The sequence below is a fragment of the Equus quagga genome, chromosome 17, assembly GCF_021613505.1.
Source record: "Equus quagga isolate Etosha38 chromosome 17, UCLA_HA_Equagga_1.0, whole genome shotgun sequence".
Taxonomy (NCBI): Eukaryota; Metazoa; Chordata; class Mammalia; order Perissodactyla; family Equidae; genus Equus; species Equus quagga.
In genome coordinates, this window is record NC_060283.1 from 13621195 (window position 1) to 13634182 (window position 12988).

General features: G+C 37.2%; 1 protein-coding gene across 1 annotated transcript; it reads left to right on the forward strand.

The window, feature by feature from the left end:
* Nucleotides 1–11697: 11697 nt before the first annotated feature.
* Nucleotides 11698–12680, forward strand: LOC124229057 (olfactory receptor 5B12-like). The gene is given in 2 exon segments (XM_046644176.1): nt 11698–12388; nt 12391–12680. Coding segments are annotated over 2 exon segments (981 nt in total).
* Nucleotides 12681–12988: the final 308 nt, after the last annotated feature.

The following is a 12988-nucleotide window of genomic DNA, read 5'->3' on the forward strand; positions in this document are numbered from 1 at the left end:
TTCATCTACTGTGGCAAGTTTGTACCCTTAAACAACATCTCCTCAATTTCCCCTTGCCCCAGCTCCTGCTAACCACCATTTCACTCTCTGTTTTTACAAGTTCACCTTTTTAAAGTTACACATTTAAGTGATATCATAAACTATTTGTCTTTCCCTGTATGACTTATCTCATTTAGTGTAATGCCCTCAACTTCTAGCCTTCTTGTGCAAATGGCAGGATTTCTTTCTTAATCATGGCTGAATAATAGTCCATTGTGTATATACACCACATCTTCTTTACTCACTCATCAGTTGACAGACAATTAGGTTGGCTATTGCAATAATGGTGCAATAAACATGAGAGCACATATCTCTTTCATATTCTGTTTTCATTTCTTTTGAATATATACCCAGGAGTGGAATTACTGGATCATAGTTTTATTTAGTTCTATTTTAATTCTATTTATTTCATAGTTCTATTTTTTAACTTTTTATTTTATTGAGGTTGTAACACTTTATAACATTGTAAAATTTCAAGTGTACAGTATTATTTATCAGTCACCATACACATGTGCCCCTTTATCCCTTTTGCCCACCCCCCAACCCCATTCCCCTCTGGTAACCAATAATCTGTTCTCTTTGTCCATGTATTTGTTAATCTTCCACATAGGAGTGAAAGCATGTGGTTTGTGTCTTTCTCTGTCTGGCTTATTTAACACTACATAATACCCTCAAGGTCCATCCATGTTGTTGTAAATGAGACCATTTTGTCTTTTTCTATGGCTGAATAGCATTTCATTGTATACATATACCACATCTTCTCTATCCAATCATCAGTCAATGTGTACTTGGGTTGCTTCCACATCTTGGCTGTTGTGAATAATGCTGCAATGAACATAGGGATGCATAAATCTCTTTGAATTGTTGATTTCAAGTTCTTTGGATAAATACCCAGTAGCGGGATAGCTGGGTCGTATGACACTTATATTTTTAATTTTTTGATAAGTCTCCATACTGTTTCTGAATCCATTTCATCATGCTCACCCCTAGTGGCCTAATTTTTTATCCATCACCATACATATGTGGCCCTTTATTCCTTTTGCCCACCCCCTAACCCCTTCCCCTCTGGTAACCACTGATCTGTTCTCTTTATCCATGTATTTTTTATCTTTCACCTATGAGTGAAATATACAGTATTTGTCTTTGTCTGGCTTATTTCATTTAACATCATACACTCAAGGTCCATCCACGTTGTTGCAAATGGGACAATTTTGTTTTTTTTTCATGGCTGAGTAGTATTTAATTGTATATATATATACCACATCTTCTTTATCCACTCATCTGTAGAAGGGCACTTGGGCTGCTTCCACATCTTGGTTATTGTGAATAATGCTGCAATGAACATAGGGGTGCATAAATCTCTTTGGATCATTGGTTTCAAGTTATTTGGATAAATACCCAGTAATGGGATAGCTGGTCATATGACATTTCTATTTTTAATTTTTTGAGAAATCTCCATAGTGTTTTCCATAGTGGCTGCACGAGTTTGCATTCCCACCAGCAGTGTATGAAGATTCCCTTTTCTCTACATCCTCTCCAACATTTGTTATTTTTTGTCTTGGTAGCCATTATGACAGGTATAAGCCACTATCTCATTGTAGTTTTGATTTGCATTTCCCTACTGATTAATGATGTTGAATATCCTCTCATGTGTCTGTTGGCCATCTGTATATCTTCTTTGGAAAAATGTCTGTTCACATCCTCAGCTCATTTCGTGATCTGGTTGTTTGTTTTTTTGTTGTTGAATTGTATGAGTTCTTATACATTTTGGAGATTAATTTCTTGTCAAATAAATGATTTGTAAATATTTTCTCCTAGTTGGTGGGCTGTCTTTTCATTTGTTCATGGTTTCCTTTGCCTTGAAGAAGCTCTTTAGTCTGATGTAGTTACATTTGTTTCTTTTTTCCTTTGTTTCCCTTCCCTGAGTAGACATGGTATTCAAATAGATGCTGCTAAGACCCATGTCAAAGAGCGTACTGCCTGCATGTTCTTCCAGGAGTTACATGGTTTCACCTCTTACCTTCAAGTCTTTAATCCATTTGGAGTTAATTTTTGTATATGGCATAAGATAATGGTCTACTTTCTTTTTTTTTTTTTTTTGCATATGGCTGTCCAGTTTTCCCAACATAATTTATTGAAGAGACTTTCATTTCTCCATTGTATGTTTTTGGCTCCTTTGTCAAAGATTAGCTGTCTGTAGATGCATGGCTTTATTTCTGGGCTTTTAATTCTGTTCCATTGATCTGTGTGTCTCTTTTTGTACCAGTACCATGCTGTTTTGATTACTATAGCTTTGTAGTATATTTTGAAGTCAGGGATTGTGATGCCTCCAGCTTTGTTCTTTTTTCTCAGCATTGCTTTAGCTATTCAGGGTCTTTTGTTGTTCCATATGAATTCAGGATTCTTTGCTCTATTTCCATGATGAATGTCATTGGGATTCTGATCGGGATTGCACTGAATCTGTAGGTTGCTTTAGGTAATAAGAACATTTAAACTATGTTTATTCTTCCAATCCAAGTGCACGGAATATCTTTCCATCTCTTTATTTCATTATCAATTTCTTTCAATAACGTCTTATAGTTTTCATTGTATAGTCTTTCACTTCTTTGGTTAAATTTATTCCTAGATATTTTACATTTTTTGTTTGTGATTATAAATGCGATTGTATCCTTGAGTTCTCTTTCTGTTAGTTCATTATTAGAGTATAGGAATGCAACTGATTTTTGTAAGCTGATTTTGTACTCTGCAAGTTTTCTGTAGTTGTTGATTGTTTGTAACAATTTTCTTGTGGATTATTTAGTTTTCTATATATAGAATCACAGTGTCTGCAAACAGTGAGAGTTTCACTTCTTCCTTACCAATGTGGATACTTTTTATTTCTTTTTCTTGCCTAATTGCTCTGGCCAAAACCTCCTGTACTATGTTGAATAAGAGTGGCAAGGGTGGGCACCCTTGTCTTGTTCCTGTTCTCATATGGACTACTTTCAGTTTTTCAGTGTTGAGTATGATGTTGGATGTGAGTTTGTCATATGTGTCCTTCATTATGTTGAGGTACTTTCCTTCTATACCCACTTTATTGAGAGTTGTTATCATAAATGGATGCTGTAGTTTGTCAAATGCTTTCTCTGCATCTATTGAGATGATTATGTGACTCTTATTCCTCATTTTTTAAATATGGTGTATCACATTGATTGTTTTGCAGGTATTGAACCATCACTGAATGCCTAGTCTAAATCCCATTTGATCATGGTGTATTATCCTTCTAATGTATTGTTGTATCTGGTTTGCCCATATTTTGTTGAGGATTTTTGTGTCTATGTTCATAAACTATATTGGCCTGTAATTTTCCTTCTTAATGTTTTCTTTGTCTGGCTTTGGGATCAGGGTGATGTTGTACTCGTAGAATGAGTTAGGAAGTGTTATGTCTTCTTGAAATTTTTGTAATAGTTTGAGAATGATAGGTATTAAATCTTCTTGAAATGTTTGTTGGAATTTTCCAGAGAAGCCATCTGGTACAGGACTTTTACTTTTGGGGAGGTTTTTTATTTCTGTTTCAATCTCTTTACTTATGATTGGTCTATTCAGATTCCCTACTTCTTCTTTATTCAGTTTTGGGAGGTTGTATGAGTCTAAGAATTTATCCATTTCTTCTAGATTGTCTAATTTGTGGTGTATGGTTTTTCATAGTATTCTCTTATAATCCTTTGCATTTCTGTGATATCCACAGTAATTTATCATCTTTCATTCTAATTTTACTTATTTGAGCCTTCTCTCTTTTTTTCTTAGTGAGTCTGGCTAAGGGTTTGTCAATTTTATCTTCTCAAAGAAGAAGCCCTTCTTTCACTGATCCTCTCTACTGCTTTTTTGGCTTCTATTTCATTTACTTCTTCTTTAATTTTCATTATTTCCATCCCTCTGCTGACTTTGTGCTTTGTTCGCTCTTCTTTTTCCAGTTTTGTTAGGTGTAGTTTAAGATTGCTTATTTGAGGTTTTTCTCTTTTGTTAAGGTGGGCCTGTATTGGTATGAATTTCCCTCTTAGGATGGCTTTTGCTGTATCCCATATGAGTTGGTATGGTGTATTTTCATTTTCATTTGTCTCCACATGTTTTTGTTTTCTCCTTTAATTTCTTCATTGGTCCATTTGTTTTTCAGTAGCATGTTGTTTAATCTCCACATATTTGCCACTTTCCAGCTTTTTTCTTAAAGTTGATTTCTAGTTTCATAGCATTACAATTGGAAAAGATGCTTTATATTATTTTGATCTTCTTAAATGTATTGAGGCTTGCCTTGTTTTCCAACATATGGTCTATCTTTGAAAATGTTCCTTGTGCAGTTGTGAAGAAGTCATTTTCTGCTGTTTTTGGATGGAGTTACTATATATATATATATATTTAGTCCATCTGGTCTAGTTTTTCATTTAATTAAACTATTTCTTTGCTGACTTTCTGTCTGGATGATCTATCCATTGATGTAAGTAGTGTTTTGAGGTCACCTACTGTTATTGCATTACTGTTACTTTCTTCCTTTAAGTCTGTTAATAGTTGCTTTATTTACTTTGGTGCTTCTGTGTTAGGTGTGTATATATTCATGAGTGTTATGTCCTCTTTGTGGAATGCCCCTTTTATCATTGTATTCTGCCCCTCTTTTTCTGTCATTGACTTTTTCTCTTGAAGTCTACTTTGTCTGATATAAGTATGGAAATACTTGTTTTCTTCTGTTTGCCATTTGCTTGGAGTATCATCTTCCATCCCTTCACTCTGAGCCTGTGTTTGTCTTTAGAGCTGAGATGTGTTTCCTCGAAGCAGCATATTGTTGGGTCTTGTTTTTCAATCCAGCCAGCCACTCTGTGTCTTTTGATTGGAGAATTCAACCCATGTACATTTAGAGTGGTTATTGATATATGAGGGCTTAATATGGCCATTTTATCTCTTGTTTTCTGGTTGTTCTGTATGTCCCTTGTTTCTCATCTCCTGTATTTGTGACTGCCATTTCAGTTTGCTGATTTTCTATGATGGTTTTCTACGTATTTTTCATTTGTGTCTCTGTTCTGATTTTTTTGTTTAGTGGTTACCATGAGGTTTGTATAAATTATCTCATAGATGAGATAGTCCATTTTCTGATAGTCTCTTATCTCCTTAGCCTAAGCAGGTTCCATCTCTTTCCACTTCCCTGTCAAAGTTATTGTTGTTGCAACTTATTCCGTTTTGTGTTGTGAGTTTGTGATTAAAATGAAGTGATAATAGTTATTTTTGATGCTTTCCTTCCCTTTATTTTTTATGTCATAATTAAGTGTTTGCTAACCTGTTCTGAGGGAGAGTTGCAATTTTCTGATTTTGTCTGCCTATTTATCTCCTTGCTCAAGGCTTTTTAAATCTTTTGTTTTTTTTTCAGGTTGAAGGCCTTCTTAATCATTTCCTGTAGAAGGCGTCTTGTGGTGATTAACTCCCTCAGCTTTTATTTATCTGGGAAAGTTTTTATTTCTCCATCATATCTTAAGTGTAGTTTCACTGGATAGAATGTTCTTTGCTGAAAGTCTTTGTCTTTCAGTACTCTAAGTATATCATTCCACTCTTTCCTAACCTGTAAGATTTTTGCTGAGAAATCTGCTGAAAGCCTGATAAGTGTTTCTTTGTAGGTTATTTTCTTCTGCCTTGCTGCCTTTAATGCTTTTTCTTTGTCATTGACTTTTGCTGGTTTTACTAATAAACGCCTCTGAGAAGGTCTTTTCACATTGATGTAATTAGGAGTTTTATTGTCTTCATTTCGTTAGGAGTTTTATTGTCTTCCTTTTGTAATTCCAGCTCCTTCCCCAGGTTTTGGAAGCTCTCACCAATTATTTCTTTAAACAAGCTCTCTTCTCGTTTCTCCCTCTCTTCTTCCTCTTGAATACCTATAATCCATATATTGCTTTTCCTAATTGAGTCATATATTTCTCAGAGAATTTCTTCATTTCTTTTTAGTCTTAGTTCTATCTCCTCCTCCACCTGAAGCAGTTCTATGGCTCCATCCTCTAAACTACTAATCCTGTCCTCTGTAATGTTAGTTCTGTTTTTTAAGGATTCTAGATTGTTTTCTATCTCATTCATTGTGTTCTTCATATCTTGAGTTCCTGCTTAGTTTTTTTAGAGTTTCAATATCTTTTGTGAAAAATTCCCTCCATTCATTAATGTCTTTCCTGAGTTCGTTGAACTGGCTTTCTGAGTTTTCTTGTAATTCATTGAGCTTCTTTATGAAAACTTTCTTGAATTCCTTATTTAGATGGTAAATTTCTATGACTTCAGGGTTGGTTTCTGGACACTTGTCATTTCCTTCTGATCTGGAGTGTTAATGTATTTCTTCATGCTATTTGATGGGGTGGACCTTTGCCAGTGCATAGTGGTAGTGTCTGGTTGTGTATTTCACTTGCCATCACTTGAGGCGAAGGAGCTGTGTTTTCTGAGCCTGCCACATCTGCTGGCATTTGTTCCCTCTCTGTTGGAATCTGTGCTGACCAGGCCTGCCTGCATTTGCCTGCTGGCTGCTGCTGTCTCACACATGCAGGTACTGGCACTCTGATGCAGATCCCTTGCCCTGGCTGACAGGCCAAGGTGGTGCACCAGGTGAAAGGGGGAAGGGGACACTCTCTTTCCCATGCTTGCTGCATCTCTGCACTCACTGGCAGACCACCTGGGCTGCTCAACTGGGTGGGAGCTATGTGACTGAGCTGGGAAGCAGGGGCTGGGAAGCAACTCTGAGAATGAAAACTTTACTGGGGAGGTCTGCCTTTTACCCTATATCCTCTCAGAGTTGCACACTGGCTGTTGTGTGAGTTCCCGTGCCCTGTATCACTGCCACTGAGGAGGGGGAGGAGAGCTGCTTGCCTCTTTCTACTGCTTCTTGGAGGATCCAGTACCCTCACCTTTAAACATATTGCTGTGTGGATTTATTCAACGTCTATTGTGTGATGTGGATGTCCAATGTTGGTTCATGGGTGTCTTTTTCATTGTACCTTATGGGGTGGTACTGAATGGGATAGTTTTCTTTATTTCTTTTTTCAGATATTTCATTGGTAGTATACAGAAAAGCAACTGATTTCTTTATATGCTGCAACTTTACTGAATTTTTTGATTGGTTTAATGGGTTTTGATTGAGTAATTAGGATTTTCTAAATATGAGATTGTATGTTTCATCCCTTTACTCATAGGTAGTCTGATACTGCAGTGGGTTGAAAGAGTGTAAGTTTCTTCTCCTTACCACTGGACTTTCAAAACTTTTATTTATTTATTTTAAAGATTGACACCTGAGCTAACATCTGTTGCCAATCTTCTTTTTTTTTTCCTTCTTCTCCCCAAAGCCCCCCCAGTACATAATTGTATATTCTAGTTGTAGGTCCTTCTAGTTGACCTATGTGGGATGCCACCTCAGCATGGCTTGATGAGTGGTGTTAACGGTCCATGCCCAGGATCTGAACCGGTGAAACCCTGGGCCACCAAAGTGGAGTGTGCAAACTTAACTGCTCAGCCATGGGGCCAGCCCAGAACTTTGATTTTTAAAAATCCTTTCCAAAAACGTTATTTCAGATGTCACTGTTTTAAAATGAGAAAATTTGTGCCCCACAAGGTTACAAGTTTTGAAATTATTCAATTAGTGAGCAGTGAACATAAATCTTGAAATTAGGTTATCTGATTCCACTTCCAATACTTTTTCCGCTAACTCAGTAATACTGCTATACAATTTGTAAGTTATTGTTGAGTTTTTCTTAACAGAAACCAAGATACTAGTGATTTAACTAAGAAGGCTATTTCTTTTTCACATAAAAGTCTGATCTATTCCAATTAATATGGTGTTATATAAAAAATAATTTTTCTGGTCTTTGTCCTGCATTCCTGTCATGGAGCTTCTAAAACCCTTGGAATTTTCTGATAGGAGTATCTTTGTTATTCGTGAATACCTTGGGTCACACTTGAGGTTATACTAATGAAATGGCTAAGGAAGAAAGGTCAACTTGGGGCTCTGAGCCAGCCTGAATTCCATGGCATGGAAGAGAGCTGGAGCTTGAGTTCAATCACATGGCCAATATTCAACCAATCACGTCTACATAATGTAACCTCAATAAAAACTCTGGGCATTGAAGCTCCATGGAGCTTCCTGTTTGGTGAACACATTCACCTGCCAGAAGAGTGATGTGTCTTGATTGAACAAGGAGAGAGCCCAGAAGCTCAGCATTCAAACTTTAACTTACGTGCAAAATTTATTTCTCTCAGTCTCTTATTTTGGCTGGTCCTGATTTAAATCCTTTATGATAAAACTGTAATCATAAGTATAGTGCTTTCCTGAGTTCTGTGAGTTGTTCTAAGGAATTATCAAACTTGATGGGCTTGTGGAAACCCACAAACTTGTAGCCAGTCCGTCAGAAGTTCAGGTACCCTTCTCTGGATAACACTGCTTCTCTAGTGGGCTCCACACCACCAATAGCAGGAGTAAAAAGGGAGCATGGGACTCTGCATGCTCCTATCAAAGACCTGCACCCTCCCTTTCCCACACCAATCTCATGCCTGGTTGTCACTGTCAACCTGGAGAACTTGGGACAAATCTCATTATTATACTTATATCTCTGTCACTCACCATGAAGCTGAGAATCTCAGATCAACCCTCGACCTCTAGTAAGTCATGTCCATATCTCTTTATATCCTTTTTTCTGACTACAGCTTCCACTCCTGCCCAAATCCTGAGATTGTTTCACTACACTATCTGGATTTTATAGTCCGTCATCAATATAACCCAATATACGCTTAACCTCTCCTCTGAAAGTTCCCTTTACCTACTTAGTCTAACTGAAATCTGTGTCTTGGGGCAGTGCTCCCCTTACAGTCATCTCAAGTGGTGGCAATTTTCATTCTCACTTTCCTTTTAGCACTATATTGCCTCATATTCTTGATTTTGTAACATTATAATACTTTGATTTTTTGTTTTCTCTAAGCTCCTATGGTGGTGTTAATTTAGTCTTGTGGATTTAATATATCTGTAGTTTGAGCCATTAGAAACTGCGAATATAGTTCAAATTAATATAATCTCTTTTTTTTACTGTTCTATATCTTTCTTTTTAAATTATTTTTAAAATTTTAATTTTTTTTCCGATGTACATCATATTTCAAATTCTGGATACATTACATCATGTTCACCACCCGAACACCAATTATATTGCATCCCCTCACATGTGACCCTAATCACCCCTTTTGCCCTCCCCCCTCCCCCCTTCCCCAATGGTAACCAACAGTCCAATCTCCAATGCTATGTGTTTTATTTTTGTCGTTTTTATCTTCTACTTATGAGTGAGATCATATGGTATTTGACTTTCTCCCTCTGACTTATTTCACTCAGCATAATACCCTCAAGGTCCATCCACGTTGTCACAAATGGCTGGATTTCGTCATTTCTTATGGCTGAGTAGTAGTCCATCATGTATAAATACCACATCTTCTTTATCCATTCGTCCCTTGATGGGCACCTAGGTTGCTTCCAAGTCTTGGCTATTGTGTATAATGCTGCAATGAACATAGGGGTGCAAGTATTTTTATACTTTTGTGTTTTCAAGTTCTTAGGATAAATACCCAGCAGTGGAATAGCTGGATCATATGGTAGATCTATCCTTAATTTTCTGAGGATACTCCAAACTGCTTTCCATAGTGGCTGCACCAGTTTGCACTGCCACCAGCAGTGAACAAGTGTTCCCTTCTCTCCACACCTTCTCCAACATTTGTTGTTTCCTGCCTTGTTAATTATAGCCATTCTGACCAGAGTGAGGTGATACCTCATTGTAGTTTTGAAAATCAATATAATCTGATGAAGCCAGTCCAATTGTTTATGTAACTCTTTACTTGGATAGCCAAAAGGATTTGCAAACTCAGCGTGCCTAATATTCAGTGGTCTCTTGTTATTTCCCAAACATCCGCTTCTTCTATACCATTCCTTGTATCATTATACAAAAAAAAAAATGGAGTCATCATTTTTCCCTCTTTCTCTGATGCCCTATTTTCTTTTTTCCTTTTTTTTTAAAGTGTGCTTTTTTTTTGGTGAGGATGATTGGCCCTGAGCTAACATCTATTGCTAATCTTCCTCTTTTTTTCCTCCCCAAAGCCCAGGTACATAGTTTTATATCCTAGTTGTAGGTCATTCTAGTTCTTCTATGTGGGACGCCACCACAGCATGGCTTGACAAGCAGGGTGTAGGTGCGTGCCCAGGATCTGAACCAGGGAACTTTGGGTACCGAAGTGAAGGGTGTGAACTTAACCCCTTGGCCACAGGACTGGCCCCTGATACCCCATTTTCAATCTATCAGGAAACTCAGTCAACTCTACTTTTGAAGTATAATATATCTGCAATTAGATAATTTCTCATTACCTCTCTCACCAACACCCTGATCCAAGCTAGCGTCATCTCTTGCACCAATTCATGAGATTAATGCAAATGATAATGAAATAGGTGCAATCACGGGATCCCAGATTTCATTCTCACATAGAGGCCCTCCTTAACCTCACCTATGATTTGGATCCCTAGATAGAGCCTGTCACTATCTTCAAACAATAAGAATAAGTACGTTTATTGGATGTTTGTTTAGGCAGGCGATATTGTTGGCTCTATTTTACAGATGGGGAAATTGAGGCTCAGACACCTTAGTTAATGTGCAAGATGACTCAGAAAATAAATGAATTCTTACTTGGCATAGCTAGACTGGACACTAAATAGGTAGGAGAGGAATATTGTGTGAAAAATAGATGACGTTATTAAAGGAATATGAGAGTAGAAAGAATTGTGCACAGAAGAAAATGGAATGAACGAGGATACAGGATATTAAATTTCACACGTATCTGGAATCCTTCTATTACAACATCCCACTAATCCATACATAGACCAATAACTCTGTCCTAGTGATAATGTGTAAAAACTTACAATGCTAGTTTGCATTATCAATCCATTTTGATAATCAGTTCAAAAGAAAACTGATGGCTGACTGATATTGAGCAATACCCGAAATCAGCCATTCAGTTTATGGTGGGGCTAGAAATTGAATCCAGCTGTCCCGAGTCTGGACTCACACTTTTAACTTTTATTCTCTAGCCGTCTTTATTCCTTGTACATGAATTTCTATAAAATCTCATTGTGTAGTAATTACACATTCTATGTATCCTATTATCCTGTGAGATTTTGGAGGCTAGAACATGTTATATTAAATGATCTTTCGCTAGCATATAATAATGAGCTTGATACAATGGTTATGATGGCAAAGTGGTGATTGAAATGAAATGAATTGATTCACACTAACATATTTTATCGCATGACTATTCTGCATCAGTGTTTGAAAATCTGATTTGGGAGGCCAAAATATCCTAGTCATTACTGATCCTCTGATTTTGCATGTCACTTTCCTTCCCTGCACTTTAGTTCAATCACTTGTGCAGGTAGAAGATTGGGTTATATTATCTTTAAAATCCTTTTAGCTAGAACACTTTTATGTTTCTATCAATAATTAAAAATTGCATTTTGTTGTTATGCCCGTGTTAAATTCAGAGAATACTGATATAAGTTATACATTGGACATGATGGCGCTAAGCACAGTTACTATCCAGATCCTCTTTTCTCATTGCTATAGGGCATTCACATAATCTACAATGACCCCAATGGAGACCAGTTCAGAGGTGGCTGAATTCATTCTTATGGGGATAACTGATGACCCAGAACTGCAGATCCCTCTTTTTATAATGTTCACTCTCATCTACCTCATCACTCTAGTTAGGAACTTGGAGATGATCCTGTTGATCCTACTGGGCTCTCGTCTCCACATTCCCATGTACTTCTTCGTCAGTAGTCCCTCTCTGGTGGACTTTGGTTACTCCACAACTGTTACTCTTAAAATGAAAACTGGATTCCTTGCAGGCAACAAGGTCATTTCCAACAATGCATGTGCTTCTTGGATGTTCTTTTTAGCAATCTTTCTCATTGTAGAAAATTTTCTCTTGGCCTCAGTGGCCTATGACCACCATTCAGCAGTGTGTAAACCACTACATTGTACCACTATCATGACAACAAAGGTGTGTCCATGTCTAGTCATCAGCTTCTATGTCCTTGGTTTCCTAGAGGCCTCTGTTCACACTGGAGACATGTTTAGTCTCTTTTTCTATAGATTGAATATGGTTTATCACTTGTTCTGTGATGCTCCTCCTCTCCTGACTCTCTCTTGCTCAGACAACTACATCAGTGAGATGATTATATTTGTTTTGGTAGGAATCAATGTCCTCTTTTCTAACTTGGTCATTTTGATCTCCTCCCTGTTTATATTTGTCACCATCTTGAGGATGTCTTCATTTGAAGGATGCCAGAGGCCTTTTCCACCTCTGCTTCCCATCTCACTGCCATCTCTGTCTTCTGTGGAACAGGCATCTTAATGTACTTACAGCCCAGCTCCAGCCATTCCATGGACACAGAAAAAATTGCATCTGTATTCTATGCCATAGTCACTCCCATGCTTAATCTGCTGATCTATAGCTTGAGGAACAAACAGGTCAAGAATGTCTTTAAAAAAGCTGTGGGGAAGGTAGTGTCTTCTATAGGATACATATATAGAATCAACAATAAGACATTCATACAGCTCAGATCCATCTAGGGGAAATGTTAACCTGCTAGACCAACAATTTTGTAAATTCCTGAAGTACTTTTCCCCAGTTCTTTATTAAGTCTATAAAGTGTATGTCTTGACAAATATGAGATCTCAGGAATAATAGCTTAGGAAGAATAAACCACGAATCTAGAATTCTTATTTCAAAATTTCTTCTTAATTACTTTTCATTATTTCATTTGTTTACATAACATCCACACTCCCATATGCATACTTACAGTCACATACATATTCAAATACATTTCCACACACACCTCATTCGTGCAAACCTTGTGTAACTCACACACCCATGAAAA